General features: G+C 45.3%; 1 protein-coding gene across 2 annotated transcripts in view; it reads right to left on the bottom strand.

Annotated features, from left to right (window-relative positions):
* Window positions 1–25,599, bottom strand: part of ERAP1 (endoplasmic reticulum aminopeptidase 1) — a 530,688-nt gene that overhangs the window by 173,028 nt on the left and 332,061 nt on the right. For both annotated transcript variants that reach the window (XM_078675432.1, XM_078675433.1), the window contains exon 13: window positions 15,887–16,070. In XM_078675432.1, the coding sequence (XP_078531558.1) occupies window positions 15,887–16,070 (184 nt within the window). The remainder of the gene's footprint in view (window positions 1–15,886; window positions 16,071–25,599) is intronic.

The raw sequence follows: 25,599 nt of genomic DNA on the forward strand, positions 1-25,599 counted from the left end.
CCATGCCCAGTTAATGGGCAGGCACTGGCTCGGTGGTGCCAATTTGGAGGAGCAGTTGGCCATCTCCTTATACCAGACGGAGCGTTGTTTTTTTGCTGAAAAAGTACTTTCTGAGGGAATGGGGTGGGGCGAAAGAGATGTTGGGAGGTGTTGTGAAATGTTCTAGCCAGTAGCTGTCAGGGCAATCAGGCAGTGCTCGATGGGCCAGTCTGACAGGTCATAGTGCGGGACATTTATTTGGTTTATTTTGGTTTACGGTCTGCTGGGTCAGTATTTACTGTTGATTTCACCAATATTAAAGAAAAATTGCCTGTTGCTGGCACAAATCCATGCAGTCTTCTAGACCTTGCAAAGCACTTTTACTCTGTGTCTTTACAAGTTTAAAACTGCCCAAATTTGCAAACATGGGACAAATTTATTTTTGTGCCTGGGCCTATTTCTTAACCCAGTTCGACACTGATAGCCATATTGAACTATGCCTAGCACACACTTACATGATGTGATTTCTTGCCAGCGGGGTAGGAACTCTTGAAGCCTTCTCCTGACAGGTGTCATCTGGTAAAAGCGTGATAGTCACTGTTTGGTAGCGGTGTAGCAGCATTTAGGTTCCAGCAGATACTGGAGTTTCAAATTGTTTATCCTTCTGATACAAACTACTCCCCCCTCTGCCTGAATTCCTCAGAGAAATGCTTGCCGCTCTTGCAGCTCCTTCCAATGTGCTTTATCGAACCCGGAGAGAAAACTGATTGAGTTGGCAATCCTCTGTGGGTAGCTGCCTGTTCTGCTACTCTCTTTTTGCTCTCTTTATCAGTATGGCGAGCGTCTCCTGTGATGGTGCGTAAGTATGCACAACTAGGGAATCAGTTGAAAGCTACCCATGGATAAAGGGAGGGTCACATTTTCAATTAAAATTACACAATGAGGGGCAAAAACCCTCTGGAATGATAGAGAGGAAGAAGTGGACAGACAAGCCCCATAGGCTGCCATTATGTGGCTCAGAACAGGATACTGTGCCTTTAAGAGAACTTTCCAGAAGTCTCACAGTATCCCAGAATGCACGGCAGGTCCCTTTTACTTTCAGTTCTTTTTGAAGGCGTAACACGCCGGACCTGTATCATTTCTTACATGAATATCTCTCTCCACCGGGGAGGAGGGCGGGCGCTTATGACTATAACAGAGATACCCCTACTACAGAACTGGAGTTACGGGACAGAAACTACTCCTTCTGTAGTAGGGGATCTCTGTGTATAGTCATAATCTAGTGAATAGAATGGCAAGCCCATCCCCACACCAAAGTGGCGGTGGAGAAAAGAGAAATAACACCACTATTGTGCGAACAGATTTCGCAGCGAAGCCTGCCCAACCTGAGCGTCTGCCCTGGTATCAGTGTCCAGGCAGTAATGCTTAGCAAAGGTATGGACCGACTTCCAAGTGGCCGCCTTGCAGATTTCTGCAATTGGAACTTTACGGAGCAAAGCAGTCGTGGCCGCTTTGCCCCTGGTGGAATGAGCCTTAGGTTTACCCCCTAAGGTCTTATTAGCCTTTTGGTAACACAATTGTATGCAGGACACAATCCACCTCGAGATGGACTGTTTAGAGGTAGCAAGACCCGTCCTGACTGATCCATAATTGATAAACAATTGGTCTGACCTACGAACATCCTTGGTTTTATCCAGATAAAATTTCAACACCCTCCTGACATCCAGGGAATGCAGGGACCTTTCCGCTGGTGAGGAAGGATTCTGAAAAAACGTAGGTAAAATTATGGTCAGGTTAACATGTAAATCAGATATAACCTTTGGAAGAAATTTAGGGTGAGTATGCATAACAACCTTAGCAGCATGAAATACAGTATAAGGTTCTTGCCAACACAACGCCTGAATTACACTCACCCTGCGGGCCAATGTAATGGCCACGAGGAACGCCGCCTTCCAGGACAGGTGCTGCAACGAAGCCTTATGGATAGGTTCAAAAGGCTCCTTCATCAATCCGGACAGCACCAAATTCAATTCCCATGAAGGCGAAGGAAGCCGGACAGGAGGGAACACTTTCTTCAAGCCTTCCAAAAAATCTTTGATCACAGGGATCTGAAAGAAGGAAGTCTGTGAAGGGCATTTCCTGTAGGCAGTCAGCGCAGCCAGATGAACCTTAATGGAATGGACATTAAGGCCAGACTGCGCCAGATGTAGAAGATACGGAAGGATGACATCTTCCTTACACGTCGTTTGATCATAGTTCTTGGACTTGCACCAGATGCAAAACCTCTTCCACTTGTAAGCATAAGAAGTCCTAGTGGAAGGTCGCTTAGCCTCCTTCAGTATGTCCATGCAATCTTCTGGTAGATTCAGATGGCCATATTGCACTATCTCAGGAGCCATGCCGCCAAACTCAAAGACGAGAGGTTGGGGTGCAACATCTGCCCCCCCGAACTTTGTGAGAAGGTCCTGCCTGCACGGCAGCCATATGTGAGGAAGGAGAGACCGGTGAAGCAGGTCCGTGAGCCACCACTGTCTGGGCCATTCCGGGGCAATCAGGATCATCCGCGCCCTGGACTGGGACAGTTTGATGAGCACCGCTGGAATCTGGGGAATGGGTGGAAAAGCGTACAAAAAGCTGTTCGACCAGTTGATCCATAATGCTTTCCCCAGCGTCCCCGGCTGGTAGTACCTGGACGAGAAGTCTCGGCATTTGCTGTTTTCGGCGGTGGCGAACAGATCTACGTCTGGAGTCCCCCGCCTTGCGAAGACTTCTCCTAGTACTTTGTCGTTTATGACCCATTCGTGGTTTTCCTGAATCAGTCTGCTCAGTGCGTCTGCCTGAACATTCTGCACACCTGGTAGATGGGTAGCCGTTATCGTCAGTCCTCTGGCTAGAAGCCAGTGCCAGATCGCTTGCGCCTCCTGCGACAGAGTGCGCGATCTCGACCCCCCCCCCTGCTTGTTGAGGCAATACATCGTGGTCGTATTGTCCGGCTGAACAAGCAGAGAGTTGGTCCGGAAGGACAGATGAAAGGCCTTCAGTGCCAAGTGAACAGCTCTGAGTTCCAGGAAATTGATGTGGTACGTGGATTCCGTCAGGGACCACGTCCCTTGAATCTGTAAGTCTCCGGAGGGCGCCCCCCAGCCGTGGAGAGACGCATCCGTCACGATAGTCTGCGTGGGAATGTCCTTGTGGAAGGGAACCCCTCTCAGGAGATTCTCCGCCGAACACCACCACTTCAGAGACTGAAGAGCATGTAGAGACAGCCGTATCCTGTCGTCCGAAGATCCTTTCCTCTGATCCCACTGATCCTCCAGGCACTCCTGCAATGGTCTCATGTGCAGCCCTGCGTGTGGTGTGAGGAAGATACAAGAGGCCATCGATCCCAGTAGAGAAGACACCGTCCTCACTGTTGTAGATGGAGCGGTCATAAGAGCCTAGGCCTTCCGAAGGAGTGATAATCGTCTCTCCTCCGAAGGAGACATGCTTGCTGACAGCGTATTGATGGAGGCTCCCAAGTACTGAATGCACTTGACCGGAGTCGGGACAGACTTGGACATGTGTATGTGCAACCCCAGCTTGTTCAAGAGAACGCACGTCTTCTGGAAGTGCGCTTGAGCTTCCGAGAAGGAGGATGCCTTGATCAACCAATCGTCCAGGTAAGGGTAGACAAACACCTTGTTCTTCCTCAGGTGTGCAGCTACCACTGCCATGCACTTAGAGAATGTTCTGGGCGCAGACTTCAGCCCGAATGGCAGTACTGTGTACTGATAATTTTTGGTGCCGACTTGGAATCGCAGGAACTTCCTGTGTTTGTGTGCAATGGGCACATGGAAGTATGCATCCTGTAGGTCTATAGCGCAGAGCCAGTCTCCCTGTTGCAGCTGAGGATAAATCTGATGCAACCACAGCATGCGAAACTTCTCTCTGCGAATCCACTTGGTTGCTTGTCGCAAATCCAGAATGGGCCTGAACTCGTTCTTGTCCTTCTTGCGAACCAGAAAGAACCGGGAGTACAGACCTCTTCCTCTTTGAGACAGAGGTACGTCTTCTATCGCCCTTTCCTTAATAGGATATCGGCCTCCGCCTGGAGCTCGCGCAGTTGAAACTGCGAGCTGACCGGTGGAATGGAGGGAGGCGGGCTGGTGAAACGAAGACTGTATCCATTGCAAACAATATTCAGCACCCACTTGTCCTGAGTAATGTTTTCTCCACTCTGCCAGAACAAATTGAACGCCTCCCCCCACCGGAGTGGGTAACGGATGTAGGGGAAGTAACCGCTCAGGGTCGAGACCCAGCCGGGCCTTTGTTCGGTGCCGCGGACTGTTGGCCTCCTCTACCCTTCTGGCGCTTCTGGAAGGGCTTCCGGAACTGCTGCTGCTGTTGTTGCTGCTGTCCCAAAGTCTGTCCTCGCCCACGGCCTTGACCCCCGAACCGTCTCTGGAACTGTCGGTAGGTCTTCTTCTCTTTGGGCTTTTCCAGCCCGACCGCCGTCAGTGTCTCGGCCTCCGCCTTCATGCGGGCCATTTCGTCATCCGCATGTTTGCCAAACAGAGTTTCACCCGAGAAAAGCAGATTGGCCACCCGCTGCTGAGCTTCGGGCTTGAGTGACGTAAGCCGAAGCCGCTGATTGATACCATGACAGTACCCGTGTGCAGCCAGAAGGGACGTATCCGCAGCCGCGCTGATGAGCTGGTTCGACACCAGCATCCCCTTCTTCAGGACCTCTTAAAAGTCTTCCTTTTTCTCCCGGGAAGGGAACTCAGCGAACTGCTGTAGGGACTCCCATAGGACACGATCGTACCGCCTTAGCAAAGCCGCAGCGCTGGCCGCCTTCATAGCAGTAGAGGCCGTCCCACAGACCTTTCTGCCTGCCGAGTCAATCCAGCGGCTCTCCTTATCCGGAGGTACAGTAGAGGACGGGGAGGTGACATGTTGCTTCCTAGACGCCGTCACTATGACAGAATCCGGAGTAGGATCCATCTGAAGAAAGGCAGGGTCAGAATCCGGGGCCCTGTACTTCTTAAGGAGCCGTGAGGGAGCGGACTTCGTCACCGCAGGGGTGAGAAACAACTCTTCTGCAGGCTCTACCAGCCCCGGCACCAGGGATAGTAAAGGTCGAGACAGGTGTTTTTAATGCAGTGTCTCGAAAATCACGGATGTTGTTGGAGTAGGCACCGTCACCGTGATACCCAACTTCGCTGCACCCCTCAGGAGAACATCCTGGAATGTGCTGATGTCATCCACCGGCGATACTCTCGTCCCCGGGGATTCCAACAAGGTCGGTGAGTAGGTTCTGGTCCCGGAGGAATCCGTGCGGGGCCGTGACCGTCTCCTCCTGTGATGTCGTCTCAATCTCGTTGAGGACCTGTGACGACTCCGCAATCTCCCCCTCCGATCCGAGCGAGATCGCAATCTTCTTGACTTTGGGCGCTCAGCCGGCTTCACCGGAGCGGGCGACTTAGGCCCGGCAGGGGCTCTCGGCTGAGGGTTACCCTTAGGGGGCATCGGGAATCGAGGCAGCGACGCCGTCCTCGGAGGAACCGGAGGAGATCTGTCAGCCGGAAGCTGAGGTTGAGGTTGAGGAGGAGGTGGAAGTGGAGGCGGGGTGGGAGCCCGCGGCGGTGGCCCCCTGGGCAATGGAGGAGGGGGCGTAACCGACTTCGGCCTAGAAGGCGTAAACACTTCGGAATACACCGAGCCAGGTGATCAGCCCTCTTTCCTAGGCTGGGGCGTTGGAGAATCCCCCATAGGCACCTGCCGCCTGCTCGACTGATTCCTGGCGCCAGAACTCCTTCTGCGCCTCTTTGGCGTCGAAGAACGTCAACCCGACGGCGAACGTCGGCTCCTCGACGGCGAGCGTCTCCTCCTCGACGCCGAAAGCCTCTTCCATGACGTCGAACGTCTTCGTCTCGACGGCGACCTTCGCCTCGACCGCGATCTTCGTCTCGACGGCGATCTTCGTCTCGATGTGGCGAGCGTCTCCTCGATGCTTAACACCGCCTCGGCGTCCATGATCCCCTCGACGACGACCTTCTTCTCTCCGCCGACGGCGAACGGCGGTGTCGCCTCGACGGCGAGCGCCTACGCCGGGCCACTTCTCGACGTCGAATACTCAACAACGCCGCCGAAGGCAACGACGACGAAATCGTAACCAGTGACTTCGACGGAGGTCTATTCAGTTCCCTCGACACCGAGCGTTGACGCCGCTTCAACCCAGAGCCCTGGGGAGACGGGGAACAGACTGCAGTCATCCCTCTCGACGCCGTAGTCTGTGCAATCGACGCCGACGGTGAATGGGGACGTTTTCTGGTCTTCCTGCCTCTGGAGAGGCCTCAGCATGGCAGAGGAAGCCCTTCAAGACCCACCTTGTGCCTTCAGTCTTCTGAAGACTTGGAGCCTGATCTTCAGTCTGTCCCTCAGGGTTCTGCTAGAGAAGCCCTGGCAGATGTCACACTCCTCTGGGACATGAGATGAGGGAAGGCAGATGATGCACACCTCGTGTGGGTCCGACTTGGCCTTCTTCCTTGAGCACTCCGGGCATTTGTCAAATAATGCAGGCATATTGGCAAATAAAGAGTGCACCAAGACAAACACAAGGAAGAAACACCAAAGTACTTCAAGAAAAGCACTCAAAAAACTTGAAAACAGTGAAAAATCACCAAATAAACCCTTGAAAAGGGACAGCTCAATGCTCCAGGGTCCTGCTTGCAGGAGCCAGAAAAAAGAACTGAAAGTAAAAGGGACCTGCAGTGCATTCTGGGATACTGTGAGTCTTCTGGAAAGTTCTCTTAAAGGCACAGTATCCTGTTCTGAGCCACATAATGGCAGCCTATGGGGCTTGTCTGTCCACTTCTTCCTCTCTATCATTCCAGAGGGTTTTGCTGTTAAAGGCAAGGTTTTTCTCTTAGAAAACCCTGGGCAGGCTGTGCGGTTTGTGGATTTTGGTGGAATTTCTAGTTGAAGTACTGGACAGTGCAGCCTGTGGATATAGGCTGCATTATCTGTCTTTAAATTCTCTCTTAAGTGTCGATGCAGTTCTGCATGGTTTGACATTTTAAGAGATTATTTTTGATTGCTCCGGGGTCCACGCACATGGGCGGGACTATTCACTAGATTATGACTATACACAGAGATCCCCTACTACAGAAGTATATTTATCAGTCAATTGGGTAGCTGGCAGAGCTTCGAATAATGATGCCATATGATGAATGGTCATCAACATAGTAACAATTTAATATTATCAGTCCTAGATTAGCCGGCCTCCTCAAATTTTTTCAGTTTCTTTTTGGAGTTTTATATAGCACTTACATGACCCGCGGAGTATCAGAGCGCTTTACATCAACATACAGTATAGAAACAAACAGTCACATTACATTAATAAACCTAGATTCTGGATGTTTCTCAGGTCAATAATATGTGGTAAAAGTTCCTTTCAGGGAGAGAAGGGAAGTTTGGTTGAGGATCAAATCATCAAGAGGCTTTGCACCATGTTACACAAGGTGTCTGGGGAATTACAAAGGTCAATAATGTTTAAAAGCTCCGTTGTCATTTATTATTCCACTGAATTCCTGCTCAAGATCCTTGTGTTTATATCCCCACCCAAGATCCTGAGCAGGAAGTCTATAGATGCTTTAACAACAAGCAAGCCTCACTGGTCAACATATCAAATACCTTGCAACTAATAACCCGACATTTTACCGGAACACCAACTGAGCTCATGAGATGCATCAACAGAGGAATGCAGATCAATTAAATAGATACTTCTTACATTAGTATATACGAAGTGTTTACATTCACCGGGCATCCAATTGGAATTAATTTACAATCTAAGTTTTAGGTGTGAACATTTATTTTCTGTTGCAAGTTGTAGTGCACTTATTAAGTCACATGCATCGTGGTTTAATACTTGAGCTACGGCAAGGAGAAATGTTTACATTTGAGACTGAAATGCTGGTAAATATATGCTGATATTCTCATGTCTGGGAACTTTTTGTTCTACTTCAGTAGAAAACAAGAGGCCACTCAAAGGCTAAAGTCGTTGAATAACACAGCTGCGTAAGTGTATCCCTTAAGAAATCAGCATGAGTTAAATTTTCATATATTCAGCCTGTGGAGACTTAATTAGAAATACATGTAATATTTATATATAAAAGTGATTAAACTGAGGGTGTTTCTGCAAAGTGAGCATGGCAGAATGTCTGTAGTGTTATGTGGTGAAACTGTACCTGAATCTATTGATGTTGTGATGTTTCGCTTAAAACTGTTTGTTAATTGTGTAATCCAACTGTATACATGGTCTGACGCTACAGTTTAGGACTACTAATGGAAATATGAGGCACCTCATTAAACAATATTCAGTACTCTGATATTCACATCTGGTCATAATACATATATGTTCAATGAATAAAATAATATATAATTGATGTCTTACAGCACACATGGAACAAATAAGTTGGGGCCTATTCACAAAGCTTAATTTACAAGGGAGTAAATTATACGTGTAAATGTACTCTTACTACTTTTGTCAATACACCCTTACTGAATGTAAGTGTGGACTTAGAAGTCTCTACCCCCTGAAACACGGGGTGGATCTAAACTTACAACAGTAATGTATTACAGACAAACAGAACAGGAGGAGTAAGTCCTGCACCACACATTGTCAAACACTGGTCCTGCAACGGCCTCTTGTAGAAAGTAATGGAGGCAGGACTTAACATACAACCCTATAGCAAACAATGTTAAAATAAATTACTTTATTTTTAAAAATATATAAACAATTAATTTTAATTTTAGTAACTTTCCTTAATATAAAATTAAATGTAAACTGTTTTGGAAAAATAATGAATTCAAGTTAATTCTACATAGCGGTTTTAAGCTTTTAATACATACATTTACATGAGAAAATGCTAAAGACATTTTACTTTGGATTGAATTTCCTATATAGAAAAAGGGTGCTCTCATGGCCACTAAACTATTACCTTGGGAGGCGGTTGGTGTTTTCTCAATTGGTGAACTATTTTAAAAATGGGCAATTGCTTTCACACCAGGACCTTATACACTCACATGACTTTCCCAGAGCCCTACTTCTTAGGCATGCCATCACCATTCGTTAAGTGCGTTGGCACTCGCTGCCAATGGAGGTGGAACATACCACACATGCACTGGTACAGGCAACCTACAAAATGGGCACCGTCAGACAGTTGAGTGGCTTTACAAAGGCATATGCTCCCACCTATTTGTATCTCTGACATCGTTGCAAGATTGTTAGGAGGCAGACTTAGATCGCCCATCTCATGATAAGGAATGGCCGGTCCTTCTGGAATATCCAAGCATGATACTCTGCAACATACAATTCAAGTTTATGCAGTTCACGTTATTACACAGGACATAGTTGACACCTTCCAAACTACACAAAAGTTTTCCCACAGTAGTATCCATTGCCCTAGATGCCGCACTGATGACACTTACCTCCTCCATATGCTGTGGGCATGCCCCGCTCTGTCATCTTATGGAGAAGGTGTGAGAGACTCGCTCAGAAACTTAATGGAAAACACACACTGGGAGACAGTTTAGCAATGCTTACTGGGCATATATATCAGATCCAAAACTTCCACGGCCGATTCTTGTTTCGTTGACTTGGCTCTCCTCTTGATATTTTACTTTTGGCAAAGTGGAAGGTTTATGCTGAGAATCAGATGGCGGCATACGTATACAACTAAAGGTGCCCCTAAGATAAAGTGCTGCTGTGCCTAAATGCCCACCAATTGCTATTCCTTAAGCTGTTCTTTAAGATACCCTGTGCTATCCAAAAAACACTAAGTTAGGATGTATGAGCTTTGGCTGGTGCTTTTACTGCCTACCTGGTTTTGCAATCCAAGGAAGTGAAGTGCTAGTATGACTGAGTATCTAACACTTCTCACACCTTCTACTAGGCTACCCAGTACTGCCTGTGTCAGTTAGAAGTTAAAGTGCTTGTGCCGTGGGTGTGAAAAGTGCTAGTGCTCTTGCAGCCCATCTGGCCTTGCGCTCAGGAGAGGTAAGATCCTGTTACATCAAGGCCTTAACCGGTTTCTACTTCTAATGCTTAGTATTTAAGCTGCCCTTCGTTAACCAAATTACTTAACTGTAAAGGGTTTGTACCTTGGCTGGTAAAATGCTGGTGCTCTTACTGCCCGACCAGTTTTGCCTCCGAGGTGATAAGTATAGATATGCTTGGGATTCCTCATCCTGACATTCCTATAAATTAATCTCTAAGCTGCACAGTGCTGCCCATGTCTGCTAACTGTTAAAGCGCTTTTGCCTTAGTTGGTAAAGTGCTAGTGCTCTTACAACCCATCCGCTCTTCACCTCTGACGTCTTAAAGTTAGAGCTCAGGTATATCTGGGGATTAACCTTTTTCAAATCCTTGTGGTTGGACTTTAGACTGCCCTGTACTGTCCAGAATAATTGGCTGTTAAGGTGTTTATACCTTAGCTAATGAGGTGGTGATGGTTCTGCTACCCGCCCAATTCAACGTTCCAGAAAAAATCAAGTAAAATTTAACTCGTAGCATGCACCTGTGTTTCTTTTACCACCCCATGTATAGATTGGCTAGATGATTGAGCCATACCATGAGGTGGGACTGCAGGGCCAGCCTCTGCAAAGTTAAATAATGGAGATAATTGTTCTGCCCAGTAGGTGGGCTCTTCCTTATGGATAGCTGAAGGGACCCCGTTCAGACTGGGGGCCCCTTCTCGGCACCCCTGGGAAATTTGATTCTTGATGGCTCTTGTGCTAATTTAAGGCTTGAAGTCACTAAAATCAGAGAAGCTGTTGGGCAATGCTTGGTCGGGATATTTAATCAGAACCTAAGTGGACTGACCGAACTGGTGCCTGCAGGGCTGTTGGCCGCAATACAATCATAGACCTCCAGGCTGGTCCTTGTTGACTCTTTATCCGCGTCAGGATGGGATTGCTGTACATCAACCATGTGTTTAGGTTGCAACATTCTGCTACAGGGATAGTCTCTCTTGTGCTAAGCAGGGCCCCCAGAGTTAAAATGTCCTAACAAGAAATGCACTCAGGCAGACTGTGAAAGATTTGAATTAGCCACTTGCGGGAGGGAGCTATTGATGTAATTCTCTGCCCGCCAGAATCTAGCTGGATTGTTTCTCCTGATATCGCACAACAATTTTGCCCAGAAGGAGAACCTGCAGCCGAGGTCCCATTTTGATCTTTTTAAAGCTTTCTTGGATTCCCAGAGCTCTTGACGAAGCTCTCTGTCAGTAGGTGCCCTCCTGAGGGCCCTCAAGAGCTGGTTTATTTGCTTTTTACTCACCTTTATGGAGCAGTTCCCTCTTGGTGAAGGCCCTTGTGGTCGTTATTTTTCTTTTGTAACAAGACTGGTTTGGCATTTCAACCAGACAATGTTGTGGTGAATGTTTCCCAGCTGCTCAGAGGACTTTGTCCTTTTACCTTCATGGCTTCCAATGTTTGCATGGTGCGATGGGTAAGTTGTTGTCGGGAGTTGGCCATGCATCTAATGCACTTGCTATAAATTGTATAGCATGAGATTCCCTGATCAGCAGAGATCACAGGTTCTCCGAAGGCAATTGACAGGGCTATCTCCTTTGGAAGATGCTCGCTTTCCGATCTCTCGCCATATCCATAAGAGATTGCAAACTGCCATAAGGGGAGACTCAGCAGGGTATAGTCAGTAGGATATAGCCCAGTATGAGTCTTGTGCCTCAAAAATGTCATTCTTGGGTGGTGAGCTCAGAGCGGCATGGTAAAATCTCCAGAGACTATGAGTTCAGTGTCAAATCTCTCCCTTTTTAACCTCCTGATCAAATCTGTTATTTTAACTGCAAGCTCCGTCATTGCTTATTTGCTTGTATGGATGTATACATTCACTATTATGATAGTTTTAGTAAAGTCTTCAGGTGAGTTCAGAATCCTTTCCACAGATTGCAGGTCATCACCACTGCCTCCCAAGCTTTTCCTTCTATAGCATTAGCTGCTGATACATAGATTGCAAGCCCCTCCTTACAGTGCCCATGCTTTTGAGCCTTTATCGCAGGAATGAAGATGTTGAGAAAACCCTACAGTAGCACTGAGGTCTGCGCCCATGTCTCCTGTAGTAACACTACTTGGACCGAGCGCAAGTAGAGAAGAATCTCCAGATCAATCAACTTGCTAGCAAGTCTACTGATATTCCAGGAGCACACACTCAATATTGTATCTGCCTGGGAGCCTATGTTTGCTTCTTGTCATTGCAATCCCCCGGTTGTATTCAAAGCATTCAATAGCCAGCCCCAGTCTGTTTTCACACTAGCGGGTGGACTTGGCTTCAAAGCGTGTTCCCTGAGCTTATTCCTATTAGGCCCTAGAGATTTGCTCAGTATGTTTCGCAGGCATGACAGAGTAAACTCAGGCTTGTGAGTTTCGAGTAAATATGGGTAAACTGTGTTCTTTACAGTTGTGATTGAAATCCGTCAGCTTTTGACAGTGTCTGCCTCATTTAACACCTTCGGTGGTTTCGCTGTGTTGTCCATGGCTAAGGTCAAGAAACCTGATCGAAATAATGTCCTTAGATGTAACTTCCCTAAGCGAGGTGATAGACAGATGAGTTTCAGGACATTCCAGCAGTTTAGAATATCAGAAGATCCTTTAGATATGTAGTCTGGAGGTAGTTATGTGCTTGCATCTTCAGAGAGGTTTGTAGCTCTGTCCTGCACCTTGTGACTGCTGTGGCCATTGCGGGTGCTCGGTTACCAAGCGGACTAATGTATGCCCCTTCATAAATGTGTGTGAATTCTACCCCCAGCCTAGTGACTACTATGGCTTTTGTGGGGACTGCTTTGCCGTGCTGACTTGTAGGGGGGAAGACTCTTGCAGCTAAATCCCAGGGTCAAATTGCCTTCGAATATTCGCCAGAGTGTGTTTATTTGGAGGGTTATAGGGAGCACTCTTTGTCCAATTACTGGGTGTTGTAACTACTTCTTTGCTTGTCCATGCAAGGTGCTTTTTTAAAAGGCTGGGAGGTGGGAGTTTGCATGCGGACAGAGTCTTTGAGGGGAGAGATCCGGGATAGTTTTGAGGGATGTTTTGGTTTGGTTGCATCATCCGGATTGTCTGCCTGCACCTAGGGTGTCACCTTCGGGTACGTCTCAGCTTCAGTCCCTCCTTTGATCTCATTGCTGGTTTCTCTTACACCATACACTTCTTCTGAGACTGCATCCCAGCCTGTTGCATTTTCACTGTTGTGGTTAAGGGACGACACCCTTCCTGTATGTTAAAGATTGGATAGGCAGATAATATACGACTTGCCACAAGGTATTTTTTGCTGAGTCTTTCTTTTCTTAGATCTGTTGCCTTTAGGAATTGCCCTTGCTGTGTGTAGTTCACAGTCAGTGCTCTGAATTTGTGTTGCTGCGTTCGTTGTCCCAGGGTGCGAGTCCCTCTGTGCTTTTTCCTTCTGTTGTGCTGCTGGCCGGGGATCCTCCACCTGGGGCTTTGCTTTGGCAGCACTGTCTGGCTCCATCTCCCCTGCATTAGCCCCACATCCCTCAGGAGCCTTGGTGCATTGTCTGGTTTAGCTTTTAAGCCACTAGGTGCCCTATGTTTGGCAGTTTCCAGTATCTCTTTGACTAGCTGGGAAATTGCCTCTGGAAGAATTGCCAGTTTATCCAAGGCAGGCAAGCAATTGCAGTCTTGCCAAACGCCCTGAATGCCAGCTTGTGTCCTTCTTATCAAACTGGTGAGATTTGCAATTTCCATGTCGATCCTCGGTGCGTACATGGCCAGGGTACTTTAAGAGGCTAATCTATATACCTATTGTATCTGCTTGATAGTTGATTGCCTCTACCATTTTCTGCAGTGTTCTGCAGAAAAGCATCCAGAGGCCTCCTCAGTATCTGGCTGCCCAGTGTAATGGGACTGGAATGTGGTGAGACATCACTAGTATGCCATGCTAGAATAATGTCTCGTTCCTTAGCACTGTAGTATGCAAGGACAGCTGGGGTAAGGCTCAACCTCCTCTAAAATACCTCATAACTCGCGACCTTGGCAGCTTCAGCACTTTCCTGCCCGCACTCCGCAGCAGTATCACGAGTAGGCCGAACAATCCAGTAGCCATGGACTGAGGCAGGCAAGGGAGGTGACCTCGAGGACGACACAGATCACAGAGCTGAGGTCTTCTGGAGCAGCTCGCATCAGCATGTAGGGTGTGGGCAGGCAATCGGCAGCAGGCTCTCTGTGCAGAGCCTGGTGCGGCTTGCTCCCCATTGAGCCCACACTCCTGAAAACTCACACAATCCAGGGATAATCTAGGCACCACACCCCCGCACTCGTATGTCCACCTTACCACCAACATTATCGCCCACCTCGCCTTGTTGTCAGCCCACTCCTGTTTTCCCCGACGCACCATCCACCTTTGGAATTTGAAACATAGCCCCTTATTGAGTTAGAGACATATAAGGCCAGAGAAAAGCACTCCAGGAATTCCATTTAAACTGCATAATTGAAGTGCACAACTGTATCACCTGGCTCATGCTATTTTACAAATAGGGTTATCTGAATTATTAAAGTGGCCTGAGAGCACAAGGTTGAGCCAGGCTTGGCCAACTTCAACAGGGAGTGCTTGCAGCTGCAAGGAGATATATTTAAATTTTGGGCTAGTCATGTGCTCTGGCAAAACCAGGGTTCCTGTGGCCCTTCAGAACCGCAGGAAAAAGAGAGCCCTGACAGTGGTCAGGTTAAACTTTAAAAAATATATAGTAAATGTAAAGTAACTTTATATTTTATGTTATTTATTATGTAGAAATATAATACATCAAAAAATCTTTTTTAAGTATACTCCTACCTAAAGTGAATATTTACTTATTAGGTATTAAAAATCACAAACTGTTATGTATTGAATGTGTTAACATTAATCCAATTATTTCTTAAAAAATGTAAATGAAATGTATTTTTTAAATCACGTTAGCAAAATATTTTGCCATAAAATAATATATTTTTTAAAATGTCAAAATAAAATAATTTATTTCAACATTATTACCTATTGGTTTCCAATTTTAGTCTGTACTGCCATAATTTCCTATGGGAGTGTTTTGTAGTACCAGCGGTTGGCAATCTGTGGTGCTGGATTTACTTCAGGTCTGAGTTAGAGCACACTTACTATTGTTTTGGGTCCATTTTGGCTATAGTAACCTTAATAGTGTGAATAGCAAAAGGCTTACTCTTTTGTGGGTGGGTACCTGTCCCTCCCTTAATCTCTCCTTGGCCCTCTTAAAAGCCCACCTTACTCTTCCCGGAGTCCATCCCATTTAGTATTTCCCTTTTACCAGCCTCTCCACCTGGCCCCCAGCCAGATTTAATACTTAGGGCCTGATTCTGATGCTGGTTGGAAAGCTTCTCGACTGAATCGGTTTGGAAATGGTTTCCGACCCACTCGGATCGGGAGAGTCCAACCAACGGAGTACGATGCATTCGATGCTTCCAGAGACGATTTGGTTGGACTCCCATTGACTTCAATGGGAGCATATGTTCCTAACCGCATCATAATTGGGCCCTGGGTCGGGAAGACACGTTCCCGATCTGATTTGGAAGGAACAAATGCCATTAGGAGGCCTTTCTAACCGCATCAGAATCAGGTCCTAGGTGGGAATGCTTTCCTAACCGCATCAGAATCAGGCCCTTAATAGTAAAACTACATGTATGTGTATCTCCCCATAGAAAAGAGGGGCGGTGGAGACTTACACGTGTATGTTGTTTAAATTCCCTTTTTAATTAAGTAATTACTACTACTTCAGTACTACTTTATATACTACAAAATGCAGATAGTGAATCAGGTCGGTTGTTTCATTATTCTACATGAACCAAAAAGGGTTACTATGTTAGCGAACAAAATAATATTAAATCTTACCTTACTAGTTGAAATGCATTGTTAATGAGACTGGCTCGATCATTGCTGCTAATTGCCGTCATATTTTCTTTCAAGAGTTTTATTAAAGCATCCCAGCCATCACCTTCATAGTGTACAATGTAATAACCATTCATTCCAACGTTAAACTTTATCCACTCCACCTCATCAGGAAGGAATATAACATCTAGACAAACAAGATGAATTTTTTGTTTTACATGTGATGCAAGGTAGCCATCGTCAACGTTCGGCAGTATCCTAAAAAATGCTTATGTATTGTGTATTCAATGCTAAAGGCAAAATCCAATAGACCAGCAAAGTAAAAGATAATGGCTCATAGCTAGATAGGTGAAATATTGACAGACTAAACTTTATAGCCAGCTGACCTATGATCTAATGTTCAATTAGAGTAACAAATGTGACTAATTTATTCATGGTTTTGAATATTGCAGACTTTGTTACTGAGACATCATGGTGCATCACATAATGGGGAAGGCATAAGGAGTAATTAGATAGTAGGGCATAAGTTGTATACCACAGATAATTACATGTGCTGGGTGCAATATATATAGCAACACATCAGAAGACAAATATTGAATGGAGGAATTATGTTACTTACCCTGTAAGCATCTGTTCTTGACACACAGAGCTGTAGATTCACATGTGTTGCATACTCCTGCCATCTAGTGTTGGGTCCGGATGTTTGCAAGCTGTTTTTCTTCGAACAAGGCTTTTCCAGTCACAAGTTAGGGTGACTCCTCCTTTCGGTGATAGTGCTCATGGGCATCGTACTTCATTGTTAAATAGTTTTTCAGCACGAGGGTGAGAATGGAGTAAATGATTGTAGCACAGAAATGTCCATGTGTGCATAATATGAATAAAAATAATTATAACTGCAAAGACGATTGGTGCCTAGGGAGGAGGGAGGGCACATGTAAATCTACAGCTCTACATGCCAAGAATGTTTGAATACATTTAATAATACAACTAGTGATACCAGATTTAGAGATAGATTTCCCTTTGAGGTTTTTTGTTTTGTGGATGCCTTTTGTTCTGTCAATGCAATACAATAATGCTCTTTTGACATCTAATGTATGCAGAGCTCTTCCTGCTACAGAATCGGATGGAGAGACGAAAACAGGTAATCGACTGATTGGTTAATATGAAAAGCAGAGACTAATTTTGGAAGGTACTCTGGGCGTTAGTACGAAGAACTACTCAGTCTCCATGGAGTTGGAAAAATGTTTCTTCTAAGGTTAATGCCTGAAGCTCACTGACACATCTAAGTGAAGTGACAGCAATTAAAAAAGCCACCTTCCAAGAAGGAAATTGTAGTGGACAATTGTGCAATGCTTCAAAGGGTGGACCCATAAGTCTTGTTAGAACAATATTAAGGTTCCATGCAGATCGAACTTTTGGTGGCATCACCCTTTTAAGTCCTTCCATAAAGACTTTAATTACTGGCACTTTGAACAGTGATAAGTGTTTTCTGTATTGAAGATATGCAGCCACTGCTGCAAGGTGTAGGCGTATGGATGTTTTTGCAATGCCTGCACGTTGTAGGTATAATAAATAACAAATGATTTGCTGTATAAAAGCATCTAGTGGTGCAACTGTTTGATTATTACAATAAATAGCAAACCTTTTCCACTTTGCTGCGAACGGGCTCTAGTGGTAGGTTTTCTTGCTTCTTTAAGAATTGCCATGCAATCTGATGGTTGATTTAGGTAGTCACATTCTATGACTTCAGGAGCCATTTCACTGGTTGAGATCCTTGAAGTTTGGATGTCTGATTTCTCCTTGGTTCTGAGTGAGAAGGTCTGATGTGAGGTGAAGCTTCTGGTGTGGAACTACTGAAAGCTCCAATAGTGGGGTGAACGATGGTTGAGAGCCCATGTGGGAGCTATCAAAATGAGGGAGAGAGATGTTTGCCTGAGGTAGATGCGGAAAAGCGTAAGCAAATATCCCTGACCAGTTCATCCATAGCGCGTTGCCTTTGGATAGAGGGTGTGGGAACCTGGAGGTGAAGTTTGGGCATTTTGAGTCCTGAGCTGTTGCAAAGAGATCTATTTGTGGAAATCACCATTTTTGGAAGAATGGGAGGAAGACTTGGGGGTGGAGTTCCCTGCTGTGGACTTGTTGCCACATCCTGCTGACGAGGTCAGCAAATTAGCTGTCCGTCCCAGGAAGGTGCTCTTTCAGCAGGTGGATTTTGTGGTGTATTGCTTAATGCCAAATGATCGAGAGGGGGATGAGAACTATAGAGAGTGCGCCCCCCCCCCAGGTTTTGTACATAGTACATAGCTGTCATATTGTCTGTCCGGACTAGCACAACTTTCCCTATCAGGTGAGGTAGAAATGCTTTTAGTGCTAGGTGAACAGCTCAAGCAGTTGATGTGGAGACTCTTGTGCTTGGTGTCCCATTGACAGTGAACTGTTAGATGTTGTAGAGGGGCACCGTACCCTGTAATGGATACATCTGTTGTGCGCATGATCTATGCCAATGTATGATGCCTTCATCCATAAAAGTTGCATGAAAGGTCTTACTGTTAGATATTGATTGCTTTAAAATTGTAGCAGCAGTGTCTGAAAATCTTGAATTCTGGCTGCTAAAACTGTTTGGGATTTCAGAAGAGCTCCTAGATAGGGTTGCTGTTGTGCAGGTTGGAGATTGGATTTTTGCACATTGGCTGTGAATCCCAATAGATGAAGGGGATTTAGTGTAATTTGAGTGTATTGTCAACACTTGAGATACGTGTTGGCTTTGAAGATCAAATCGTCTAGATTTGGGAAGACATGAATTTGTTGTCTTCTTAGATGAGCTGCTACTACTGCTAGACATTTGGTGAATACTCTGGTAGTAATTACTCCAAATGGGGGTACTTTGAATTGATAGTGTTTTCCTGCTACCACAAAATCCGAGGTATTTGCAATGTGCTGGGTGAATAGAGATGTGAAACTATGCGTCCGTTAAGTCTAGTATTGACATAAAGTTGCCTTGCTGTAAAAGAGGAAGCACATGTTGAAGTGTGACCATATGGTAGTGTTCTAACAGTATGCATATCTTTAGAGGCCTGAGATCTCATATTGGTCGTAGAGAACTGTCCTTTTTTGGGATTAGGAAGTAAAGTGAATAAACCCCTGATACTTGGTGTTGTATTGGAACTGATTCTATAGCTCCTTTTGCTAGAAGAGCTTATACTTATACTTGTGAATGCGAGGTGGAATATTGGGAGGATTGCTGGTGAATTCCAGGCAATAACCATGTTGGAAAATGTCCAACACCCATTTGTCTGATGTAATTGATTGTCAAATGGAAAGAAATTGATGCAGTCTTCCCCCAACAGGTGTAAGATGATCAGGGGGAATTGTTATCATGTTACTGCATTTTGGTCGATAGAGAGGTACCTCTGCATTTAAAATGGATTCCTCTGTAACCACCTTTGTAAAATCCTCTAGAGGTGGAGGATTGATTCTATGGTTTACAGGAAGATGTGTTGGCATCTGTAGATCTACTATTTGAGCCTCTCCTATAAAAAGAGATGCACAAATAGCCTTTGTTAGAGGGTGACTGCAGCGTTCCCCATAGGTTTTCCCACCTGTGTCCATTATCATTTTTTCAAGGGATTCATCCACTTGTGGACCCAAAAGACGTTCCTTATCGAATGGGGCATTAAGTATTCTCAGTTGTACCTCTGGTTTAAATCCATAGATTCTTAACCATGCGTGTCTTCTGAGGAGAATACTAGTGTTAACTCCTCTGGCTTCTAGTGTCAGCAGCATCTAATGCACACCTAATAAAGGAATTGGTAAATACTTTCCCCTCCTGTTCTATTTACTGTCCTCTTTTCTTATGCTCCTCTGGGAGATATTGGAGTAAATCTTCCATTTATTCCCAGTGGGCCCCATCGTACTTAGCCAAAAGACAGAAGTGCATTGGCTATACGCCAATGGTTGGCTGATTGTGCAGCCACCCTTTTGCCTGAGGCATCTATTAGCTTGGACTTCTTGTCTGGAGGTGGCGCATCACCTGAAGTTGGTGAATTTTCTCTTTTACGAGCATTGGACACCACTAAAGAATCTAAAGTAAGCAGGCCCTTAATAAAAGACCAACAACTTGCTTAGACAATCCCAAACCGGATTCCGCCCTGGCCATGGCACAGACACCGCACTTCTTGCCGTCATTGAAGAAGCAAGGCGCATATTGGATTCAGGAGGATCAGTGGCAGTGATCCTCCTGGACCTAAGCGCAGCCTTCGACACAGTTAACCACCGTGTCCTTCTGCAAAGATTGGCGGATGCAGGACTTACTGGGACGGCACGCAGTTGGATTGAATCCTTCCTTACAGGGCGCACGTTCCAAGTGTGGGACGAAAACCATCACTCATCCACCCTCCCACTCACATGCGGTGTCCCTCAGGGCTCCTCCCTGAGCCCGACGCTTTTTAATGTATACATGGCCCCTCTTGAGGACGTGGTAACACCATTTAACATAAAAATGGTAAGCTATGCTGACGACACTCAGCTGGTCGTCTCCCTGTCTCAACTGATCGACCACCCAGAAAATCTGACCAATTGTCTTACAGGAATCCACAACTGGATGAATAATTCATCATTAAAACTAAATGGGTCAAAGACGGAGGTGATGCTCCTAGGAAAACAATGGACTACCATCCCTCCACCACTCTGGCCCGACGTGTTCGGGGATATCCCCCCCCCCCCGAAACGTGAAATTAAGACACTCGGTGTGTGGCTCGAACCAGAGCTTACTATGAAAACACAAGCAACCAAAACCTCGGGCACCTGTCTCGGGCTTATGCGCACGACCCGCAAGATCCTGCCCTTACTGCCACCCACTTCCAGGAAACTACTCATCCAGGGACTAGTACTGTCCCGCCTGGACTACAGCAATCTGGTCTACCTGGGAGCCCCTGAGGCCACCCTAACGAAGCTCCAGCGGACACAGAACGCGGCAGCGCGCCTGCTCACCAATATCCCCTCCAGAACGTCCGCCAAGCCGGCCATCAAGGCCTTGCACTGGCTCCCTGTGCGCCAAAGGGTGCAATTCAAAGCGATGTGCACGACACATAAGCTGATCAATGGATCTGGCCCTGCGATCCTCAGCAAAATGATCACCCCTTACATAGCAACCAGATCCTTACAATCCCAGAATGAAAACCTGGCTAGCATTCCTAGATTTAAAAGATCTCGCACAGGAGGACGACAATTTTCCGTTCAAGCAGCTGCCGGATGGAACACTCTTCCCCGCTCCCTCAGACTTGAACCCAACTACCTGGCATTTCGCAAGAAATTAAAGACACATCTATTCCCCAAATAGAACCCCCTACAAGTGTCTTTCCCCTCTCCCTTCCCCTCAGCAGGATCACAACTCTTACAGCGCGGGGATGCCCTTTGGTCACCAGGCGCTTTAGAAATCGTTAAATAAATAAAAAATAAAAATAAAAATTGGGTCAGATTGGTGGGGTTTATATTTTTATCCACCCCAGGTGTTGTATACGTGCCCTTACTGGATCTTTAAAAATATCTTCAGCATGCCCCATCATACCCTTTAACATAGGTAAAGACTGTGTTTTGTTTTATGTGCATTTCCTTAAGTTTTAAATAAGAAATCTTCTTCTAAAGATTCCTTGGGTAATGTGACTCCATGGTATGTGGCTGTCCTGACAATTAACTCCTGATATGAGGTGTTGCCATCAGGAGAGGAAGGTTTAGCAGGGTACAGATCTGGGTCTGTGTCTGTAGGATGATCTATATTGTAATCATCCCATGGATCTGTTGATGGCACTACATAAGTGTCATCCTCATTATCAGGATCTGTACAAGAAGAGCTCAGTGGTGTGATATCTAGTGGTACTGGTGAAGAAGGTGGAGGGGTATGAGTAATTGAGTGAATAGGGCTAGCAGCCATGTCCTCCTTTTTCTTCAAAGGGATTTTATATCTTTCAACTATTTTCCGTTTGGAGGATGGCATCACTGGCTTTGCTGTAATATGTCCAGTGTCTAGATTTATATAATGTTTCTTTTGGTTTGGATCCAGCTTTTGTTGCATGGTGTCCAGAATTTTCTCCGCAGGTTTTTGAGGAGCATCTTTCTGTTTTGTTGCGGAAATTGTAGGTGCCAAGCTTGATTTGTCCCTTTTGTCTTTCAGAACCAATGCTTTAGGTGCCGAGGCAGTGGTATCTCAACTCGAACCCAAGTCGCAAGGCTTGACAGGCGCTTTCGGTGCCGAGCCGGAGGGCAGGGTGTTGGAAGCAGAGTCTATGTGAGGTGGCCCAGAAGCCTTAAGTTTAATGGAAGTGGTATTTGTGGGCAAAGGGGCTTTGGTACTCACAACACCTTGACCAGATGGAATGTCCTGTGACTCCAATTCTATCTCCAGCTCGGAGTCAGAATCTTGGACATAGAAGCCTTTAATTCTTCCGCTACGAATGCTTCCATCTCTTCCTGTTCGATATCTTCTCTGACGATATTGGGCATGTCTTCGCTCTGTTTTTTCTTCATTTCTTTCCGTTGAGCCCAGTGGCCTCGGAGTGTTTTTTCAAGCAAAATGAGTGACAGGAGTCTCCTCCTTGTGCTCCGGAGACAGGCACAGGTTACAGACTTTGTGAAGGTTGGTGCACGGACATTTGGAGTGGCACCGAGGGGAAAACTGGAACAGAGTCTGTTACATTGGCACATTCCTCAGTGTTTTTTCGAGTAGAAGTGAAATCAAATCGGCTAGGTTGGAGTTTTCTCGATCCAGCTAGCAGATTTATTTCAATTTCCAACATGCGGATGGTGGGAAACACGTTCAAAACAATACCAACGCGGGTATAGTGGTTGCAAACCGAACAAATTCCGACAAACGCTCCCAAACCGGCGCAAAGCAAACTACGTCCGAACCCAATAGCGGAAAGAAAACAATTAACAATGGAGTCGAAGCCCATGGACACCATCACTAAAAGGAGGAGTCACCCTACCTCGTGAATGGAAAAGACTTCTTAGAAGAAAAACAACTTGCAAACATCCGGACTCAACACTAGATGGCAGGAGTATGCAATGCATGTTTTTCTAGAGCACACGCCTCAAACAAGTATTCCCTTTACAAGTCTTAGTTCACAGTATATTTCATAATGTGGGTGGCTTTTTCAAATAATAAGTATAATGAATTCAAAGTTATAGACTGTTCCTTTAGTGTTAATTAACAATGGTTTATATATTGTATAAACAGTAGTTATACATATTGTACACGTTGCACATTTCTTCTAGTCACTAACTTTGTCATTCCTCTTGGACTAAGTGAAATTAGCTAGGCTTATGTTGGCTGATGATCAATTTCATAGGAGTAGTGCAATCATTATGTCATATCCTTCGAACCTAAGCTCACCAGGTTTTATTTGTCTTCTATTGTTATTTGTGAATAATGTAGGTTGAAAGCTAAAGGCTGTACTATGTGTGATTACGATCAGTGAAGTTGTTTTTTATCCTTCTTTTGAAGATGGTAAGTGTTGGAGCCAATCTTGAATCTCAGTGAACATTCCACATTCTAGAAGCAGTGCCAGAAAAGTAGTGCTTCATAGAGGGTTTATTTTGAACTGTCGTCTCTTGATGAAGATATAAGTGTGACTCCTTAAAGGATTATTCTGGACAACAATATATGGTTTCTGGGCAATAGGTTTGGGTCTGTTGCTGGAAAGTTCTTGTAGGTGGTGCAGGCTGTTTTGTAGAGGTCCTTCATTTCAAGTGGGAAACATTTGAAAGATGGTAGTTCAGGTATAATGGGGATTGCATGTGTTACTGTTAGTTAGAGCCTATCAGTGAAATGTAGGAGTATTTTATTATTTTGGGCAGACTGAGAAGATAAACATTTCCACAAAGAATGCACAGCATAACTAGAACCCTTGAGCTAATATGAATTTTGGTTTTAGGGAAAAGGGGTTCGATATTCTGGAGCATATTTAATTACCACACCATACTTTTGGCTATATTGTTCATATGAATGTGAAGACTAAGTAGTATGTTAAGCAAAAATCCAAGTGGGTTAGGCGAGGGGACCTCTTTAGGTGAAATGTTGAAGTCGTTCCACCAAGTTTGTAGCGGTTCCAATGGAGCTGCGAGGAGATGCATCGTACTACATTGGTTTTGCTCACAAGACCACAGATGGCCTGGCAGAACACCTTCAGGCCCACTGCAAAGGGACCAGAACGTGGGGGTGGGGGAGCACCACTTGGTAGGTCGGATTCACAGTAGATAGAATCCAGGTGCTGGTTTCAAGGTGGTTGGAGCCTTTTCTGTCGCTGAGGATCTGATCAGGAGGCCAACCAACTAGCCCTTGGAGTCACTCAGGTGGTCCTGGGTTCAAGGTGCAGGCCAGGTCCCCAAATCAGACAGCAAAGTAACAGAGTAGCAGTCCTTCTTGCGGAGCAGCACATAAATCCTTATGAGTCTTCCACAGGTCCAGAGGTGTACTGAAGACTTGGGTCTGAGGGTCAAATTTTTCTTTCAGGTGCACACTCTGATGTGGGAAAAGGTTCTAGAGAATTCCTTTTTAAGTTATTGAAGTTTCCTGCCTCCTTGATCTGGCTTCAAGCTGGCTACATGAACATTGCTGTGGTGACAATTTTTTTGTGTGAAGGCAGCGAAGAGCACAGCATATTCAGCTGCAGATGGTGCTGTGTCTAGCTCCAACCTGCCCATCCTGCCAGCTGATGACCCATTTTAGGCACGCCGAATCCACCTACTGTGTGGATGTGGGAGCAATAAACAAAGTCCAAATATCAACTACACCCAGTCATGTGACCCAAGAACAGGCTGCAGGCCCCAAATAGTTAGGGCAGGAAAATGCCATCTTTCTAAAAGTATACATACTCAAGAATGCCCCCTTCTCACACTACTTACAATATGACTTTTACAGCGACCGAATAAACAAATTCATTGAATCCGGTCTGGTATGTTTATTTATACCATCTAGTTTTTAGAAAAAAGTTTTTCAATTGACATATCCACCAAGAGCCAAGCATCGCATTTTGTGCCCCTTTGATTGAAAGAAATGGACATTGTAGCTCTTGTTATGAAATCTTTTTCTGTTTAGGAATTGGAATCAAATAATTGATTTAGTGAACTGCACAAATTACAAAATGATGAATTGCTATGTTTCGTTGGATGTTTTTGAGTTTTTGATTTGTTTGTAAATATTTTTGTATATGTTTATGTTAGATCGAAATGTATTTTGCTAATCAAATAAGAATGTAAATACTTACTAACATGTGTATTTTTCTCTGTCAATTGAAAAACTTTTTTCTAAAAACTAGATGGTATAAATAAACATACCAGATCGGATTCAATGAATTTGTTTATTCGGTCGCTGTAAAAGTCATATTGTAAGTAGTGTGAGAAGGGGGCATTCTTGAGTATGTATATTGTATAATGGTCCAGCCCTCCCTCAGCCCCGCTAAGGACCTAACTCCCTTTGTGCGCCATCTTTCTAAAAGTGGCATTTTCAAAATTTTAACTTAAAACTTGACTTTACCATTAAAGATGTTTTTTTAATTATTCCCATTTGAAATTATCACTTATTAAATGTAATACGTTACCCCAATGCTATCCCAAAGGAGAGGTAGGACTTGTAGCAGTGAAAAGCATTGTGCTATTTAGGGCCTACTCTAGGGTTGACCTGTATGTATTACAAGGAATGGTTTGGCCTGTAAATAGGTATA

The sequence above is a fragment of the Lissotriton helveticus genome, chromosome 2_1, assembly GCF_964261635.1.
Source record: "Lissotriton helveticus chromosome 2_1, aLisHel1.1, whole genome shotgun sequence".
Taxonomy (NCBI): domain Eukaryota; kingdom Metazoa; phylum Chordata; class Amphibia; order Caudata; family Salamandridae; genus Lissotriton; species Lissotriton helveticus.